Source organism: Harmonia axyridis, chromosome 4 (genome assembly GCF_914767665.1).
Source record: "Harmonia axyridis chromosome 4, icHarAxyr1.1, whole genome shotgun sequence".
Classification (NCBI taxonomy): Eukaryota; Metazoa; Arthropoda; class Insecta; order Coleoptera; family Coccinellidae; genus Harmonia; species Harmonia axyridis.
Window position 1 is genome coordinate 43,405,886 of NC_059504.1, and position 21,756 is coordinate 43,427,641.

General features: G+C 36.1%; 1 protein-coding gene across 21 annotated transcripts in view; it reads left to right on the forward strand.

Moving 5' to 3' along the window:
• The window catches only part of LOC123678523 (tensin), a 320,051-nt gene that overhangs the window by 251,299 nt on the left and 46,996 nt on the right, over positions 1 to 21,756 (forward strand). For all 21 annotated transcript variants that reach the window (XM_045615584.1, XM_045615581.1, XM_045615572.1 and 18 more), the window contains 4 exons: positions 467 to 616; positions 759 to 922; positions 3,107 to 3,322; positions 8,948 to 9,124. In XM_045615584.1, the coding sequence (XP_045471540.1) occupies positions 467 to 616; positions 759 to 922; positions 3,107 to 3,322; positions 8,948 to 9,124 (707 nt within the window). The remainder of the gene's footprint in view (positions 1 to 466; positions 617 to 758; positions 923 to 3,106; positions 3,323 to 8,947; positions 9,125 to 21,756) is intronic.

Genomic DNA, 21,756 nt, shown 5'->3' on the forward strand with positions numbered 1-21,756 from the left:
TCCATCTCAAGCATGAAAGAAGTTCAATATTCTGCAAGAAAAATATATATTCCTTCATAAAACCTACTTGACCTTGAAATCAAACACCAAAGTCACATTGAATTTCTGCATTCGATGTTCTCAAAAAGAATAAGAAACTTCACTCGAAACATTCTTTGATCCAGGATCTTTCCAAGGAGTTATTTCAGTGGATCTCCCTGCATGTCTACTGCACGTGTCAGATAAATATTTGATTTTCAAAAAGAAATTCAAATGAATATTTTATCTACTGACATTTCCACCATTCTATAACAAATATGGCTCTCATTTGAAAGTTGGAGCTGACGTGAAGTCGTAAGCTTTTGCGTGCTTATTCCTCTGTCTATACCCTAGACATCCCAAGAACAAGCACGCAAATGGTGGACTGATAAAATAATCAAGTCCTCAGATAAAGTGACCTGAATTTCACCACTAACGTTATTTGCAGGGGAAATAAGGACAAATTAGGGGTGATAGTAGCTGCTTACATGCATTATTCCAGTATATGCGGAAGTGCTGAACAAGCTCTCGATAGATTCTCCATGAGGAAGTTCTTGGAAGAGAACATAGGTGCCATAAGTTTACCATCAAACAGAAGGTGAGAACATCTATGAGTTAATCCATTTGATCTCTTGGCATTAGCATAATGAATGACCTATTTTTGGCGCAAAATATATTTGTTTCGATGCTTTCGAGATAGTAACACTCGAATTTGAAGTAGGCACTGTTATCTTTTCCAGATACGTCGACTATTTCGCTGGTTTACTTTCACATAATATCAGGATAAACACTGCACCTCTCTATCTCACCCATGTGACTGTTTTGGGTACTCCTACGTACGAGCAAGGAGGATGCAAGGCCTTCTTGAAACTGTATCAAGGCCAACTTCCAGTATACACTTCTGGTGAGTGTCTTATTTGGATTATCTAATGCATAGAAGTGGATGCGTCAAACATCCGATCTTGATGGTTTCCGGAATTAGAATCTATTAATTCATTAGTATTACGTTGAAGATCCCTAGAGGTACATTGACGTTTACTACCAAACCGTTGCTGGTACCTCAGTTTCATGTTTGGTAATCTGAATGCTTCACGATATTAATATTTAGCATTGTCTTGATTAGATACGTTAACTCATCAGTTCAAGGTATGAGGAAAATCAATTGCTGATAAGACGTGAGCGAATCTAATATCAGACTTCGATACTCAAATTACCTACACATACGTCATGATGTAAAGCAGTCTGATAAACTATGGAATTGTACAGCTATCAATGACAACACCGGTAGTGGAATAAGGCCAATTTAGAAACCGTTTGAATTCAAAATGTGACTGTTATCTTGTTCCATAATAATTGCCATAAAAAATAGAAAGAGATGAATATTTTAGGTTATTTCATATCTGTCATTTCAATCTTAAGTAACATCACCAGATACAATGGCTATAATGAATATCAAACACATAATGCTGTTCCACAAAAGATTCGAAAGTTTCCATTTTTTCACCAATTTTTCAAATATGATAGATCTAAATGTTTACTCAGTTATCTAAACCATTTTTATATCAATTTCTTGATGAGTTTCACAGTTTTAGTTACTACTTCGGTTTGGGTGCAAAAGAGCCTTATACAGGGTGTCCCGTAAAGACCACGTCAAACCGAGGGAGAATGTAGATCAAAGGATAACCCACCTGCTTTGACAAAATTCCCATTATAAAAGTCTTACCGTTTTCGAGATTTTTCTTTTTTTTTTAATAATGAATTTTTGCCCCTGCATGATGTTTTCGCAAAATTTGCCGGCAAAATTGAATTTTGTTGAGGTGAATAATTATGCGAGTAATATTTTCGCACGTAAACAATTGCCATTGTTCACTAAGAAATGCAATATCGAAGATTTCTTAACAGAATTGACAAACTTGATTTTGTCAGAAACGTACCCATTTGGATAAAAACAGCCATATCTTTTTTCTTTGAATAACAAATGACTTGTGTGATACCTCTTTGAAATCACTATAAAATAGACAATTCATTGGTGTAATGTGCAGCAGTAGCTCGGTACATTTTTTTTCCACTACGATGGGCTAAACTTCATGAACAAAATAATCCACTACCAAAATTTCCAATAAAAATCTTTCTCATAGCCCCCCTTTAAAATGTTCGGAGGATGTTTTTAACGTAAGAGTTGAAATCATTCTTCAGCAATATTTTACTGAAAAAATCAACCAAAAAGATGTAAAATTGTACCAACCGTAAGGACAAAACTATTGAAAGGGGCAAAAATTCATTATTTTCAAAAAAAAGAAATATCTCGAAAACGGTAAGACTTTTATAATGGGAATTTTGTCATAGCAAGTGGGTTATCCTTTGATCTACATTCTCCCTCGGTTTGACGTGGTCTTTACGGGACACCCTGTATAAGCTAAGAGGCCAAACTTTGAAATTTCAAATGCAAACCCATCTTTTTTATAGCATATTTCACAGTTGGGTCTTTTATCTCGTATAAGGCCCTTTTGCACCCAAAATCTAATGGGCTCAATCGATTCAACAATAAAAATTACTAAGGACCTCAGTATCAGAATATGCATTTTTGCATCCTGATCTGAATGAACGCCCCCAAATTTTTGAACAATAAACGCTGCATAGGGTCCAAAAAAGGAAGAAAATATTTTGGTCATATCTCGTATGAGGCCCTTTTGGGTCCAAAATCTGATGGGCAAATTCGATTCCTCGAGCAATATTACTAAAGACCCCAGTATCAGAATTCCGATTTTCCACCTTTGAGCGAAATAAATTCACCGTTTCCAAACTTTTGAACCATCCGTTATACCTATTCATTAGAAATAATGGCTAATACTGAGTTATTTGTTTGTTGAAAATGGGACGAATAATAAAATACTATGAAAGAAGAATCATGAAGAATTTCCATCGAAACATGTCCCAAAAAGAGTTCACCGAATTAATTGACAAAAACATATTTTTGTACTTCGAAATAAATAATTCCAATTGTTCGAGTGGATGAAGTACTCTTCACTGGCACCAATAAGCTTATCTTGGGAATGATCTCAAAATTTCATATCGAAAAATATTACAGGTGTGTACTCGGTAGCCAAAGGTGTCAGACAGTTCACAGTCAATGTAGCAGGAGAGCAACGGAAAGGTCTTCAGTTGAGAGGTGACATCTTGATAAAATGCTACCACAAAAGCGATACAGGGAGAGAGACCATTTTCGCCTGTCAATTCCATACCTGTGCAGTGACGGATTACACCCTGAGTTTCACAAGACAAGAACTAGATGTGGCGTCTAAAGGTGAGTTGGATATTTTAATGATTATGATTTTTGAATTGGGATTGATTTAGGATTTCGATTGAAAATAATCGGGCAATCGCTATCTTCAGTATATCCCTTCTAATACCTCAATAATAATATTGAGGCCCCGGTATTTTCACTTTTGCTGATGAACAAGGTGGACTGTTTATACGAAAAAACTCAAATAACGATAGAATGACTGTTAACCTAAGTCGAATATACAATATACAGGGTTAGAAATTTTTAGAGGGTTACTACAGGGATATCGAAAACCGTTAGAATTATCATTGTAGTGACCCTTTAAATAGTTCTAACCCTATATACCTAGGCTGAGTTGGAATTCCGAAAGACTCGTTCAAGTTTGTTAATGGGCAAAATCTGAATAACGCTAAAAATGATCGTTCGAATAAGATTAAATTCTGCATTCAAATGTAAAATAACAATTTCAAGTCCCATTCAAAATCTCAAGCTGATTACTCTTTGGGGTATCGCGTTTTCGGGGGAATTACTGAAACACTAATAGACGACAGACGAGAACTTTATTGTGGTAGGTACAGCACTTGGAAACATCCTTGAACACTCTACTAACTCAACTGGTCATCACCTCGTAACTCACTCCCCTGAACTCTCATTTTCCCAGTTTCATACCTGGATTACAAACATAAAATCTTATTGTACACCGTGAATTTCTTCTTCCTTTTCTTATTCTCTAAGTTGTATGCCTGCGCAATGGTGCCTGCACACATACAGAGTAGGGAAAAGATATTCTCTATTGTATGTTTCTGAGAACCCTATGAATGAGAAAGTTGTATGCACAGATACCACGAAAAACCATTGTTACACTAATGCAGGTACATTTCTATTGAATATTGTGACGACAAATTCGGCTGGACATAATGTCTAATTGCTTTTTGTCGCCACAACTCCATCAGAACCATACAAAATTCATAGAGAATAATGAAATTAAGGATTCACGGCTTGAATTGATATTCAAGATACTTGACTCGAGCTTGTCTTGAAATCAAATCAAGTTCGAGTCAATTAGTGGCTTTTCAATTTCAAGTCGGGTATTTATTCATTAACTACTTGACTTAACATTGAAATACTACCACTTGACTTGAACTTGAGTTGATTTCAAGTCAAATAGCTTGAATATCAAGTCAAGCCGTAAATCCCTAATTCAAATAGAAACACCCAATATTTATGTAGGCTTGGTTAATCGATCGTCTAGACGTATGATTCGATTACCTGGCCTTTCGTCTTTTTCTCCGTGACTTTATTGGATTTGTAATAATTAAACTCTTTTGAATTATTTACATCTATTTACAAAGCCACAATTATACAGTACAAACTCAGTATTGAGAAGGTGTTAATTACGTCTTAATTACAAGTTTCTCACTACGGTACTGAATTTCGTCTTCAACTCGAGTGTTAATTACTCGAAACGTCTTCGATTATCACGTCTTCGTCATTCTTTAAGTTTTCGGTCGTCTCGTCTCTAACTTGTTCGCGACTCGTCTTAATCTAGTCCGCGAACCTTCTTTACGTCGTACGTCTTAAGTTGACCGACAGAACTTTTCTCGTCTTCGAGTTTACTTGAACTTTACCCGTCTTCGTTATAGTTTGAACTGAACTCTCTGCCGATTGGAACTTACCCTGTCTCGAATATCGACCTCCCTTCTTTCGGCTTGACCACACCCTTAGGGAAAGTACCATCCCCTAGTCCAATAAGAATTTTGCCGTACCGCCCACAAAGATCTTCGCGGATTCCTAAAAATCGATTATTCTCGAAGGACTAGAACCTTATACACAGATGCGACACATCTGGTACAACCGTGTTGTCTTCGAACTTTCCCAACCCCCCAGTAAATCTCTTCAAGATTTACAACTCCATGTCATATCTTCGACACCTCGAAGAATAACACATCCTTTTTACATTATACAGGGTGTCCCATAAGTGGCACGTCACAGTGACACCGGAGGTAGGTCAGCTAAAGAGGGAACTAACCAGCCTAACATGGCCCCAGTAAAAGTTGCATGGTTTTCGAGTTATTACCAAATTACGTTTTTTAGTGAATTTTCACCTTTTTTAACATTGTCAGGGTCAGAATTCTGCTGGAAAGCTCTCGAAGCTTATTTTTTTTGTTGTAATGGAATCTTAAATAGTTATTTAAGATGAAATGAGTATGATTCTGTCAAAAAGTTATGTGGATTTCCGTAAATTAATGGATAAATCTTGATTTCTTCTTCTTCTTCTTCCTTATCCGTCCCTTCTGCAGGCCGATTCATCGCTCCACAACACTTCATTAAAAAAGTTGGGATTTTCTTTCCACTTTTGTCTGTTTTTAATTAATTTACCTTTTTTTTCAATAATATTCCTTTTTCGCTTCCCCTAATCCATCTTTTTCCCTATTGTGACTTTAACAAATAATAACAACCCATACACCGAAAGGTAACAAATGGGATAAAGATTATATATATATACAAATAATAACAAAGCCCGGTATCAAATGTAATGTCATAGCAAGCGGCAAAATTACCTGATAGCGGGGTTCCTAGTTTCAACTTAGTTAAGTAGGGCATCGGTAAAATGATGAAAATACCTAGTTTTATGGGCATAAGATTTCTAAATCTGTCTAAAATGCCCAATTTTTTTATGTTACTTGCTCGTTTTGTTTCAAGGATTTTTTTTTCACAGCAGTTGTCCAAAGTCGAAGTTCTCGTTTTGCTAGCAATTGAAATCAGGATTTATCCATTAATTTACGGAAATCCACATAACTTTTTGACAGAATCATACCCATGTCATCTTAGATAACTATTTAAGATTCCATTACAACAAAAAAAATAAGCTTCGAGAGCTTTCCAGCAGAATTCTGACCCTGACAATGTTAAAAAAGGTGAAAATTCACTAAAAAACGTAATTTGGTAATAACTCGAAAACCATGCAACTTTTACTGGGGTCATGTTAGGCTGGTTAGGTCCCTTTTTAGCTGACCTACCTCCGGTGTCACTGTGACGTGCCACTTATGGGACACCCTGTATGTACAATAACAATTCGTTCCCTGGAAATTCATTGAAATTGTCTTGCTCTCGACCATGGGCGCCCGCAGAGGGGGGCCAGGGGGGGCCATGGCCCCCCCTGAGATTTTGATTGTATCATTTTTCAGCACAACACCCTCAATATAACTTTCTCAATCCAAAGGGCAAGGAAAAAAGGAAAGTAATGGATTCACAACAATTTTCCGGTTTTCAATGACAATCATGGACGCCTTATCGTTTTTCAATAATTTTCATTTTGCCCCCCCTGAGAAAAATTTCTGCGGGCGCCCATGCTCTCGACACTTGAAGAAACTAATAGGTCTCCAAGCATCCGGTTGACCATCTCAATTATTTACAGGGAACAATAACTGGATCCTACATGTATACGTGAAAATAAATCCCTTTGGGTTGAATTTTCGCGTGTATATAAAGAATAAACTTCTGTATTTGTAGAATAATAATTTTAAACTTTGGGCAAAGTTTCGACTTGATAGCATCATCCAACAGAACCATTAAAAAGGCAGAATATACCACAATGTGGAATTCTCAATTTGGGGCAAATTTAAGTGTTATGAGTTTCCTCATTTCTTGTGAAAACAAGCCACAACCAAGTATTATTTTAGGAATAGTTCAATTTCTTTTCGTGCATTCGAATGTGGATTCCTCTGCATAATCTTTATTCTTCGACGCTGTCCGTAATAAAACTCAACGTTGCTTCCTTCTGTGAGCCCATAAATTGCCGATTAGAGAACCGGCTGCCCTATTTATCGAGCCTTGGAAAGCTAATTTAGATCATATTTGTTACACAAATCGATAGCAATCTCCCCTCCTGCCCGTTTGATGTGTTCCTCCAATCTTGCGATTTTATGACTTCGGCAACGAAATTGATTGACCCCAATAAACAAACACTTGATTTCATCTGGTTAATATCCTCGACGGCGTTCGGCCACCGTAGAGGTATATCTTTTACGACCATCCCTATTTGCCTTGGCGGTATTTTTATCGCGGGCAAAGAAAAGTAAATTTGCGTAGAATCGATAACCAATGCATATATTGTGTCATTGGTGTTTGTTGTTCTAGAAGTAGGTATTTTATTACTCATATAGGGATAGCTTTTTAGTTCCTGCATCGTCAGTCGGCTTCTGAAAGTATTATCTGTTGTGTTTCCTCATTGCGGTGATTATTCAGGTCTGTGTATAAAGTATTTTGTTTCGGTGGACTTAGATTCTTTTGTGAAAAATCTCTTTGAGAATTCAACCATATACGTTTGTAAAATTTTTAATCGGTCTGCTTGAGTTAAGAGTAGTGCTAGAGGTGTTTTGGAATTGGGTCAACAAAAATCTAGTCCGAATGAAAATTCCATTTTTGCTCAGGACTTGCAGTGAGGTTCAATGTAAGTCAACAAATTTTTGCATCTTTGTCAGTTCCCGATTTCCATTTAAATATGCAAATTTGGAATCCGATATTTTTTCTAATTGTCGAATTTATAATGAGCAGAATATTTATTTTTTTCTGTAGGTATCTACATACCTGCTGAGATCCAAGGTTTGGAAACTTTTGCTCTACAAGTGACATCGGTTGTTTCACGTCGTTTTGCGAGCTTGAAGTTTGCTTTCTGAATTTCTGATATATTCAGGTATTTATTTCAATATATTTTGGGTTAATATGAAACGTTGATTCACTATGGGACATAAGAAGTGCGTCCTTTGTGGAAAAACTCGCGAATTGAACACAATTCCTTTCCTTTTGATCAAAGATGGCTGATTGGGCGATTGCTTCGTTCAGACGGTCCAATTGTTGACAGTATAGTTCCGACTTAACAGTTGTGCTGTAAGAACGCAGTTCATAGTGGATAATTCCCTGCCAATCCCAACAAACACACAGCAGAACTTTCCTGGTCGTCAATCCTAGCTTTGCCACTGTTTCCGCCGGCTCACCGCGTTTCGGCCACGACCGTTTTCGCTTGACGTTGTCGTAAGTGATCCACTTTTTTCACCAGTTTCCAACCGCTTCAAAAATGGGTCGATTTTGTGGCGATTCAGCAGCGACTTGCAGATGGAAATTCGGTCCATGTGGGTTTTTTTGCGTTAACTCGTGTGGTACCCATACATCGAGCTTCTTGTTGAGACAGGCCTCATGCAAATTGTTCTTTGTGCAATCTTTAGACCTTTAGTAGAGTATTACTATTTGAATTTGCTCATTTCATTCAATATTTGATTGAACAGATTATCCTCCAATCACAATTACTGTTTGATTAATTAATATATTTCTGTCGTTCTACGAATAATAAAGGTCGTGAAGGTTGGCAGGAAGACATCGCTTTGCGATATGCTCGCCTTTTGCACTTTTTTAACAAACTATTGTACAACCTTTTATGCAATGAAGAGTTCTAATAATAATAATAATAATATTCCCAATTATTTAGCTTCCATAATTAACATTACTTTTGTTCGCCGTGCAGAGTAGAGTACCATCTGCATAGAGAAAATCACAGCGCTCAATGTAGAGACAGTTATATATTCATCTGAAAAAAGAATTATATTCAACTGAAATCTTGTCTGATGAGAATTCCCCTTTTTATTTCAGATCCTCGATTCCCGAACGACGGTGCAGTCGAGCTGCATTTCTGTCAAGGGTCAGAAGTTCGTCACCCTGCGCCAGCTCCAACTCCAGCTGTACCTTTCAGCCTGGCGGACGACCCAGTGGTCAGGGCCAATAGCCCTATGAATTTGGAAGAATCCGACGAGGATGAATCAGATGGAGGTGAGTTGAGCAAAGCTGAATTCTTTTTAATTTCCATTTATTTCTGCTAGGACGCTAGGTACTTGTTTCTATTGAGTAGAAGCTTCGATTTGATACAACATTAAGAAAATTATCTGATCAATACTGAAAACTGGAAAGGTAAAGGGTATTTTTTTCAAAGCTATAGAACTTTGAATTGCAATAAAACAACAATGGATTATTCGATTGACATGAATTTCATTTATCCGCAAGATAATCTTGTGGCATTACATTTTAAATATGATTTCTGGCATATGACCGCCACGGCTGGCTCGGATGTAGTCCAATCTGGACGTCCAATTTTCGATGACTTTTGCCAACATTTTTTGCCGTATATCGGCAATAACACGGCGAATGTTGTCTTCCAAATGGTCAAGGGTTTGTGGCTTATCCGCATAGATCAATGACTTTACATAGCCCCACAGAAAGTAGTCTAGCGGTGTTGAATCACAAGATCTTGGAGGCCAATTCACAGGTCCAAAACGTGAAATTAGGCGGTCACCAAACGTGTCTTTTAATAAATCGATTGTGACACGAGCTGTGTGACATGTTGCGCCGTCTTGTTGGAACCACAGCTCCTGGACATCATGGTTGTTCAATTCAGGAATGAAAAAGTTAGTAATTATGGCTCTATACCGATCACCATTGACTGTAAAGTTCTGGCCATCATCGTTTTTGAAGAAGTACGGACCAATGATTCCACCAGCCCATAAAGCGCACCAAACAGTCAGTTTTTCTGGATGTAACGGTGTTTCGACATACACTTCAGGATTAGCTTCACTCCAAAAGCGGCAGTTTTGTTTGTTGACGTAGCCATTAAACCAGAAGTGCGCTTCATCGCTAAACAAAATAAAATGGACGTAGTGCGCGATACGTATTCCGCACAGAACCATTATTTTCGAAATAAAATTGCACTATTTGCAAGCGTTGTTAAGGCGTGAGTCTATTCATGATAAATTGCCAAACCAAACTGAGAATAAATCACTTGACAGCTGTTGAATCGGTCGCCATCTTGAACAGTAATGCCAACTTAAAGTTATATACCTCGAAAAAAAACACCCTTAATCTATCTCTATTTACCTATTCAACACATTTTATGTCCTTTTCTATCCTTATAATCTGCAGTTTGATTTGCAATGAAAAAATGCGCTTTAAGTTTTGAATCCATATATATTTTTCCTCTTTGGGTAATTAAAAATTTTTCAATTGAAGCTTCAATTGGTATGATTCCCCATTGGCAGAGTATTTTCTAATGAAAAGCCTCAACAATTGTTTTCGCAATAAATAACGCGGAAATAACACAATGAGAAATAGCATCTGTTAAAAGAGCAAAAGTACCTGTTCTGATCAAACCCACCATTTCCCTTACGTGTCATTCGATGCGATCGACAACGATTGATGCCTCGAGGCATTATTGTACTTAAGTGGTGTCGATTTCTTCAATTTTCGTGTCTCCCAACACCCGTCCCCAAGCTATTCGTGAATTGAAGGAAGCAATTTTATACTGCGCCAGTTATATATGCTGCGATCGTGACTCAACTCCTAAAGGCACAACACTTCCTTCCTTGAATTCTGATCTGAGAATGCTATCTTGAAAATTGGAAATGAAAAGACGCTTCAACACAGAATGGGGAACTTTTCAGTGTAAAGCAATACGAAAAATATAGTTAAGGTCAGTTTCTGAATTGATGGACGGCCTGTTGAAAATGGTTTTTCCATAAGAATAGCCATGTCCCAACAAGAAGCGCATGTCAATCTTGCAATACTAAACAGATTTTTTCTGCTTCTTTTAGTTTTGTGGTTTCAGCAGAACTTTGTCGTATCGCTCGACATACATTGGTAAACGGTTTCTCGATTTATCGAAGTTTTGACTGTGGGGTTACAGTTCTATGCCAACGAGTATAAGACCATCGTAAATGGTGTTTTTTTTAGAGCTATAGAACTTTAAATTGCAATAAAACAACGATGGATTATTCGATTGACATGAATTTTATTGATCCGCAAGATAATCTTGTGGCATTACATTTCAAATATGATTTCTGGCATATGACCGCCACGGCTAGCTCATATGTAGGCTCGTATATCGGCAATGAGACGACGAATGTTGTCTTCCAAATGGTCAAGGGTTTGTGGCTTATCCGCATAGACCAATGACTTTACATAGCCCCACAGAAAGTAGTCTAGCTGTGTTAAATCACAAGATCTTGGAGGCCCATTCACAGGTCCAAAACGTGAAATTAGGCGGTCACCAAACGTGTCTTTCAATAAATCGATTATGGCACGAGCTTTGTGACATGTTGCGCCGTCTTGTTGGAACCACAGCTCCTGGACATCATGGTTGTTCAATTCAGGAATGAAAAAGTTAGTAATCATGGCTCTATACCGATCACTATTGAGTGTAACGTTCTGGCCATCATCGTTTTTGAAGAAGTACGGACCAATGATTCCACCAGCCCATAAAGCGCACCATACAGTCAGTTTTTCTGGATGTAACGGTGTTTCGACATACACTTGAGGATTAGCTTCACTCCAAATGCGGCAGTTTTGTTTGTTGACGTAGCCATTCAACCAGAAGTGCGCTTCATCGCTAAACAAAATAAAATGGACGTAGTGCGCGATACGTATTCCGCACAGAACCATTATTTTCGAAATGAAATTGCACTATTTGCAAGCGTTGTTCAGTCGTGAGTCTATTCATGATGAATTGCCAAACCAAACTGAGAATAAATCACTTGACAGCTGTTGAATCGGTCGCCATCTTGCACAGTAATGCCAACTTAAAGTTATATACCTCGAAAAAAAACACCTGTTAGAACCATATAAAAAACTCAAGAAGAATATCGAAAAATATTACCCAATTGAAATGTAGGGTAATTTGCAACAAAAATTACTAAAAACTCAAGGACTAAAAGAGTCAAGGATCAGATGATGTAATTTTTTTCCTATATTCTCTTGAATTTCATATGATTATTGCAAAGTGATCAACATGAAAAATTTTTCTCGAAGCTTGAAATTGTCACTTTACATGCAAAAACATGGAATCTGCAGTTTTAAAATAAAAAAAAATAAGAAATAAACAGGAAGACAATATTTCGGATGACCATATCTACGTTCATCCATTAGTGCGCCAATTACATCCATTACAGGATATATGCAGTAGCTATGTGGTCTCCAAGTGCACAACTAGCGCATAAATGAACAAGCTTTAAATCCTGACTTCTCGTGTTTTGAGGAATTTCTAAGAGACCAACTGACTGACCAGCTTTCCCCAAATTTGTTTATGAAAATAGATTTTCTTAAGTAAATGTATTGAGAAACTTTTTTGATCTCCATCATAACAATCGCCAATCGCTCTGACTCATTTGCTTTCCAATCAAGACATCGATTTATAAACAGATTCGATGCTTGAAATTTAATTCGAGTGCTCTCTTGTACAGAACTCAAAGTCACTTTGGTCTATTTATTCATCGGGTCCATTTACAATGAAATCATCTCTGAAAATAATAAAAACATTGCGCATTCATTCATCTCCTTCGATAAATTCAGACTATCCAAATATCAAATATTTGGCGTAGTTTATTTTATGAGTTCACTTCGTGTTTACTCTACTGAGCAACTATTTCTTTAACCTTGGGTTTTCATTGCAGATTTCAATTTGAATCGATGCGTATTTCTGATGCAAATTATTATTCGAGGATGATTCGGTTATTTTCGAAGGCATTTCAAGATCGCAATGAAATATCTATAAAAGCACTGAAATTGAATCCAGAGCTTTTGGGTCCTTGGTCATAAAAACTTTTTCCAATAAGAGGTTTTCTTTTCAATAACTCGCTATTTGGGCAGCTGACACTTTTGAAGCTATCATCTTTTGATTTTTGATGAGTAAAAACTAGCTATTACTTCTTAAAAATGAACCGTTACACCCTTACCAACAGCATTGAAATTGTTGAAATTAACTGCAAAAATTCTGGAAATTCAGCATTCACAGTTCACAAAACTAAAGTACTTTTGATCGAAGTGAAGCATACCTATTTATTCTTTCTTTTTTTTCTTCAACTTCTCAAAAATTTCATTCACATAATTATAACCTTTTCTCTACTATCTACTTATGGGCTGATGGAATTGTGCAGGCATATTGGAAAGCTGAATGCCACATGAAAATAAAAATACTACTTCATAACAAACTCCATTTAAATCAGTGCAGTGCATGATAATCATAACAATTTTCTTGAAACGTAAATATGCTGCAGTTTCTAACCTAATAAGGCAAATGCCATGAATCTATGCCAGCTGTCACAGTAATATTCACGCACAGCCATTCAAAGGGCGGGTAATTTTGGAGAGTATAGTCTCATTTCTCATTTCGTTTTTCCGGTCTACTTGACGAAAGAGTCTTTATTATTATATATTATTGAATAAAAACAATATTTTTATTTCCACGACAATTGTTTCGCATACCATGACTTCTTCAGGTGATTTTTGGACATGTCTATAAATACTATAAAAGGGGTACAAAAATGTAGCAGAAGGGACTGCGATATCAAACAAGTTTCTAATAGATTGGGTCTAAAGTTCTCATTGTAAATGTGTAAAATTTCGAAATATTATTCTGTATCTGTATTTTTTTTATCAATTTAGTATTTTTCGTGTTCCTTAATTCATGTCTGGATTCTTGAATGATTTTTCTGTTCAGCTAATATATACATATTGGCGAGTACCACAGGACAGGTTATCTTATATATTCCTAATTTGTTGTTATCAGATGTTTTGTCTTTATTGTTTTTCATTAATTTTCCTGAAGAATTATCTGTTTTAAATGAAACAATAAAATGATTCGTCTTTTAATATCTATCAACTGTCTCTTTTTTTTCTATATATGTTAGAAAATATTTTTTTTTCATTAGAATTTTTTTTTTTTTTGAATATACTAAATTTATTGATTCGCATACTGAGCTTTGTACAATTTTTCGTGTATTAAACATATAGCATAGAACAATTGTTTCAACGTTTCGATTAAAGAACGTTTTCACAGAGCTCAGTATAAAATAACAATAAATTTAGTTCATCCAAAAACCCAAAACCTAAATGAAAATAAACATATTTCTTCAACATAAATAGGACTAAAACAGGGAAAGTTGCTAGGTATCTAAACATGAATCAAAATTATAATATTTCATTCAAAACAAATAATTCTTCAGGAAAATTAATAGAATTCAATAATGACAAAATATCTAATAGCAATAAATCAATCAATATATAAGCAAGCCTCTGATAATTGCCCATATGTTTATGTTGGTCAAACAGGAAGAACATTCCAATCAAAAATTAAGGAACATGAAAAATGCTACATTAATAAAGAGGAAATATCAGAAATAACAAACTCAAGAAATAAATAGATATAAAAAAATAAATTCTATTGAATGAAGAATTAGGCTTGAACCGGTACCTTCTACTAATTTTTTTTTAAGAATCCCAAAAATTGTGAACCCCGTCAGTCCCCTCTACCTTATTTTTGTACAATTTTTCTGTATGCAGGGTGTTCCTAAATTTATGCGACAAAATTCAGGAGGTGAATGCTCGTATGAAATTCAGTTTTTATTTTTTTTCTGATATGCCAGTAAAGCTAGAAACTTGAAATTCTGTAATGTTTGTGCACTCGCAAGAGATTAATCACAGGCATTTTTCCAATATACCTGTTTCTAAATCCACTGGAATTTAAGAAAAAAAATAAAAATTGAATTTTAGTCACCATCTTTTAAGGTTGATATCTCGGAAAGGGGTGGGCTGAGGAAATTTTGTTATAGGAAAGACCCATCTTAATTTCATACGAGCATTCACCTCTTGAATTTTGTGGCATGAATCAAGGACCACTCTGTATATAGACATGACTAAAAATTTGTAAAATCAGTAGCCATTACTACTCACCTGAAGAAGTCATAGTATGACGAAACAATTGTCGTTGAAATAAAAATATCAGAAGAACAATATTTCATTCTTAGTTCCAATTCTTCTCATGCAGCGCGGTAAGATTATCTTCGAAAACTTCCAACTTCTGACCAAATAGGAATCCGTTCCGACAATCGATCATCTCCCGACTTCAAATTAACTAATTTAATCGTCACAGAGATACACAACAAACCGACGGCGGAAAGTGAGCCTGTTAGACGCCCGTCGCGCCAACTCGCGTTTATTTTGGTCCGGAAATTTTTCGAGAGGACGACGTCTGCCCGAAACGTAATCGGTCCACGGTAGTCTCAGGCGGAAGTTTCAGCGAAACCGATCAATTATATATTTCGGTTTTTCCGTGCGAAAGCCAAATTGAGTGTGACAGATCGGTCCGGAAGTGGAAAGTGGAGTTCGGGAAACAGGAACAGACATGGACGTCGGGGTCGATTTCGGCTCGAGGATTGGATGACAGGTGGGATATGCATCATTTAATATCAACTCAACATTGCACTAATTTTTTGGTTTTATCGACGCTGGTCGAACTTTGGAAATCAAGGATGAAAAAAGAATTAAAAAAAAATATGAATACAAAAAGAAGTAATACAAACGTACCTACTGACCAATATTCTCCTTGACATTTGATACTTTTCATTCAGTTTCGTTCCTGCTGTATCTAGAAGAAAGCATTCAATCGCTTCAGAATCGGGGATTTTGTTTCATTAATAAATTCTTAAAAATTTCATGCTTGGTTTCAGACTGGGAAGAATCCAAAAATCTAGGCGTCCGATAACCAGAAATTTTCTTAGGAACAGTAGCAACTTATATCATGAAATTTGATACAACAATCGAAGGCAAAATTAGGCAAACAGACGAAATCTCAAAGAAGTTTGTAGTTCATTTTCTCTTATAATAAGTCTTTATTTTCCAAAAGGTGAAATTACCCAATTACAGGAAAATAAAATTAAAAAATAACAACATAATATTGAGAACTAGAAATTGCTAAAAACATTGTGAAAAAAAAATTATTTTGTAACCTTCAGTCTATTTAAGCAATTAATTCAATTTTAGTTTGATTCTTTGGGGACATAACTGTTCAAATAGACCTCATCAATTATGTTCTTTGTTTTTTGTTACATAGGCGTACAACTTTGCTTCCGCCGTTTTTTTTTCCAAAATTCGAGTCCTTATTGTGAAAAACTAGTTATACATTTATGACTCAAAGTATTGTTCATCGCTGGCCACTACTTTCTCCCATCTTTCGGGCAGCGTACTAATCCCGCGTTGAAAAAACTGGTCATGTTTTGAAGCGATCCACGAAACGATCCAATTTTTTACTTCTTCATAAGACCGGAAGTGCTGGCCAGCCAGGCCGTGTACCATTTCTCGAAACAAATGATAGTCCGAGGATGCAACGTCTGGAGAATACGGCGGGTGGGATAGGACTTCCCATTTCAACCTTTCCAAGTATGTCTTGACCACTTTCGCAACATGGGGTCGAGCATTGTCATGCTGTAAAATCATTTTATTATGTCTCTCGTTGTATTGCGGCCGTTTGTTTTTCAATACTATTCTCAAACGCATTAATTTCTTTCGATAACGATCGCCTGTGATTGTATCAGTCGGTTTTAACAACTCATAATACACTACGCGGAGCTGGTCCCACCAAATACTGAGCATGACCTTGGAACCGTGAATATTCGGTTTGGCCGTCGACGTGGAAGCATAACCGGGATAACCCCATAATTTTCTGCGCTTGATATTAAGGTAATGAACCCATTTTTCATCTCCAGTCATAATGCGATGCAGAAATCCCTTCCGTCTTTGCCTTGCAAGCAGCTGTTCACAAGCAAACAAACGCCGTTTTACATCTCTCGGCTTCAACTAGTACGGCACCCAATTACCTTGTTTCTGAATCATTCCCATAAATTTCAGGCGTTTGAAATGGCTTGTTGCGTCACTCCCAATGATCCTGCCAATTCTTGTCGCGTTTGTCACGAGTTTTGATCAAGTAATGTCTCCAATTGTGCATCTTAGAAAACCTTCTCTCTTCCACCGACATGCTGGTCTTCGACGTCAAAATGACCATTCTTGAAGGGTTGAAACCACTCTCGGCCTATCTTTCTCTAATATCTGTCTCACCAAAGGTATTTGAGACCATTCGATGAGCCTCAGCCGCTGATTTCTTCATAGGAATCCAGAAAATTAAAACATCCCGCAAATGACAAGAATTTAGCTCGTAAGCTGACATGTTTAATCGAGAATAACTTTTTGATGCAGACACAAATTACTAATATTTCGATGGCGTTATGTTAAAAAATACCTAAGCTTGTTGTATGATATGATCTATTTATTTCGACTACCACTTACCGCTACAGCCTTCTATTGCAAAACGGCAGAAGCAAAGTGGTACATCTAATAAGATAGCGAATTAAGAAAAAAAAATAAGTTAGTAGTACCTAACTGCCTGTTCAGAGCAACACCCATATATGGCAAAGTATGGACAGTGTCTATACTTTTGTCTTCTGTTTTTCGGAGTGCTTTATCTAACATTCCAGCAGCAATTCTCTTACAGCTTTCGAAACGTTTCATGTTAGATATCTTTATGCTTCAATTTTCTAAAAACTTTTTAAACTTTGACCTGTGTAAATATAGTTTTAGTTTCTCAGAAAGCCACTGGACTTCAAGAGTACGTATTTTTAAAATGTTTTTTCGAATTTCGCTAACGTTAAAACTTCACTGAGCTGTTAGCTGTTGAAAAATGTTTGAGCTGCTAATTTTGACGGTTTGAGTTAATTTATGGAAATGGAAGAAATAAAATCGATGTCCAGCTCGCAGATTGCAATGAATTTTTATACTCGCAATAAAAACCGAACGAACTTTTCGATAGATCGCCTGCTTTCACAGCATTCTCAATCGACGCAAATAGGTCTTAATTCGAAGAGTGAAACAGGCGCGCACTTTTCAAACGTCAACCGACACAAGACGAGAAAGGCATTCTCCGTAAAATTGATATCCTTTTCATATCAATAACAACCTCCTAATGCGTTTTGTCTTTATAAGGCCCGTGAAAGTACCGTCCACTCGGCGTCGCCAAACGATCCCGTCTAGTTTGTTGTCTCTCCAATTGTTCAATAATCTAGTAGTCCACAATCCAAAGTGGGAGATTATCCCACCTTCGATCTCCGTCCGACCAGAAGGAAATTCGTTCATGCGAACTCCTCCGTTCAGTAAACAAATTGATACTTGGCCGGCACGTGGGTGGCATCTGAATCCAATTGAATTTTTCGCGCGCGACCCGGGACAAAACGAATGTGGTACGAATCGAGGTCGTTTCTGGTGCATTTCCTGGCGATGTCTTGAAGCTGATTAGGACGAAGTGTTCACTGCTCGGTTGCCGTGTTTTTGTTATTCCATTTGGCAGTTGGTGATGTAGCCGCTATGATTGGGAAAAATGGTATGTGCAGATGTGTTTTCACGGTGGATTTTGAGATTGGCTCGGGAGGATATGCGCAAAATGGCATTTGATCGTAAATTTCACGATTATTATTGTGATAGAAATTTATTGCGGAACGAATGGTAGTAATTGGTTTTTCGTTGATTGTGTCCAATAGGAATAAGTTCCACGTAAATATTTTTTTTCACTCCTCCTTCGAAGATTTCACAGTTTCTATTTTGGGTAATGTAAATTCCAGATGGCTCTTTTCGTCTTCTACGCATTAAAGAAAAAATGGAAAATTAATTCCAAAAAAATTAGTGGAAACGGTTGTAATTCTGAGTTGACCCTATTTTCATCGATTTTGAAGTATAAACAATAAGGAAATATAGCGCTTCAATAATGTTATCACTGTTCCTAAAATTAAAATATAATGAGTACACTTGAACAAAATTAGATGTCCAACTAAGAATCTGAGGAAGGCCTGGATTTTTATTGTTATCAAGGTCTGCTTCACTAGTAACATTTTTTTAATCATCGAAAAAATCAAAGAAATTCTGAAGCGTTCACAATTATAATTTCAGAATACCTTCCGATATATCTACTTCGTATAAAATTCCTTAAATACAAATTTTAAATTCTAAAAAGTAATTTTAACTTTTTTGAACATTCCGTCTTCGAACAGATTGCTCTCTTTGGTTTATATAATCAATAATTTTTATCATTAAAAGGAACAGAATCCTTTTCAAGGGAAAAGAGGTCATTGTAAGAGCTAAAGAATTTCAGTATATTTATAAATATTTATAATACTGAATAATCCTCATAGAGAATGTCTCATTCAAATATGAAATTTTTTTTTCCGATCTTAAACTTTGTAGCTTTTTGAAGAATACTCTGACATAACATTATCGGAAAAATTTTTTAGTGAAAAAGAGCAGATCATCAAGTGGCTCTATACAAGGGTGAGGGGGGGTTACTAGGGGTGATTACCCTACCAAGATTTCGATAATATAAAATTTCAGAATTCTCTCGAAGACGAAAAAAGAAAAATTTTCCATAATATGAACCAATAATCTTTTAACTCTTCTTTAAAATCGTAATGTTTATTATCGCTTTCAAGATGATTGTTTTGTGATCTGTGATTTTTGCATTCGTCATCGGTATACACTCACTTAGTGTTTTCGGTTTTTTGTATCATTTTCGTCACAAAATTTTAATACTGCAGTTATCAAAGAACTGAACTGAGTTATTTGCATCGAAATATCGTCTTTACTGTGTTTTAAAATTCAATCAAAATTGTAATTTATTTGTGGAGACATCAGTTCTGAATTGACTATGAACGATATAGAGGGTAGTACAAACGAATATGACAGATTCCTCAGATCATTTTAAGAAATAAAGTCCGCAAACGATTTGTTTTCGAGATACAGATGTTAAAGTTCAAATTTTTTTTTATAGCACCTTCCCTTCATAAGATATTCAATTTAACCTTGGTATAGATATTCCGATTTAAAAATTTCATCATGTGATATGCGAATCTAAAGAGTTTTCGCTTCTTTTCACTAGAACTTTTTTTTGGTGAACCACTGGTAGTTCAGAAAATTCTAAAAAGAAATTGTGGTTCAGTCCTACACTTTTGGGTTTCTTGTCGGTTCTCGTCAAACAATTCTTCAGTAATCCTCAGGAAAATCCTAATTATTATAAGATCCAGTAAGCTAGCTCTGATGGATAAAATTAATTATAAGTTTCGCTACTTTACCCAATCTGTAGAGAAGATTGATAAAGATTCGATAAAATGTTATAAGCATCACAAAAAAATAAGACTACAAGAAACACCCTGTATCTCGAAAACAAATTATTCAAGGAATCTCTCATTGTTCTTCGTACCTCCAATTTAGGAACACCCTGTATAAGAGTAAAACAATCAAATCGGTAATCAAAAAATGCTATTATTTGGAGCAAATTTTTACTTCAAACTTAGTTATCAAACCTTTCTTTCCCAAATCACAGATATGAGTAAACGTTGTCATCAAAAAAATATTTTTCGATTACCCCCCGAGAAAAAAAAATCTACGCCCTTGGCTTTATATCAAAGTTTTCCTTCAATTATTCTATTTAAATTTTTGTGCAAATTATATAGATTTCAATCAGTACATACAATCTCAATTTAGTTCATTGGAAAACACTGTTTATGCAACGTTTCAATATGGTGGTCGATAATACAGGTATTTATTCTGGATCAAACTACATTCCTCGAAAACAGTTAAATGAAACAGCATCCTTTCAGCTCCACTAGCTGGATCGTCATATATCAATTATCTCAATGAATGTCAGCAAAAATATTAGATAATCAAAATAGTTTCATAAATACATACTTAGCAATGTAAGACGATTGTGGCGCGTATAATTTATCAACATCACCATTGTATTCGGCATAAATGCTAGGCTCAAAAGAACCAAACTACGTTGATTTATCTGCTACTATATAATACCCGAACCAATTGAACTTTTCTGAAACTTCAGACGATGAGTTCACTGATATTTAAGTGCCTGCATCATCGAGAATTATGAGGATTTGAATCGCTTATATCTCAATTCCTGATGCGTAGGTAGCTACATAAGACATGCATCGTTAATATCCCAAATGGTAAATTTTGCATCATCATTTCTAGAAAGAAACAGATGAGATCATTGGTGGAGAAAATTGAAATTTTACCCCTCCTACGCTGCTGCCAATATCACCTAAAAGTTTTTTTTATTTCTCCCATAGGTCACTATTCTTTTAAGGAATAATTCATAATTGGTGAGGTATAGTGACTTAATTGAACATAGTGGCGACAATTCTTTCAAATTGAGCCTGAAAATGGAGAATGGGGACTCAACTGACACACGTCAAAATCAAAATTATTGGGCCTGATTGTATATAACGGGTGTTTTTTTCGAGGTATATAACTTTAAGTTGGCATTACTGTTCAAGATAGCGACCGATTTAACAGCTGTCAAGTGACTTATTCTCAGTTTGGTTTGGCAATTTATCATGAATAGACTCACGCCTGAACAACGCTTGCAAATAGTGCAATTTTATTTCGAAAAGAATAGTTCTGTGCGGAATACGTATCGCGCACTACGTCCATTTTATTTTGTTTAGCGATGAAGCGCACTTCTGGTTGAATGGCTACGTCAACAAACAAAACTGCCGCATTTGGAGTGAAGCTAAATTTCAAGTGTATGTCGA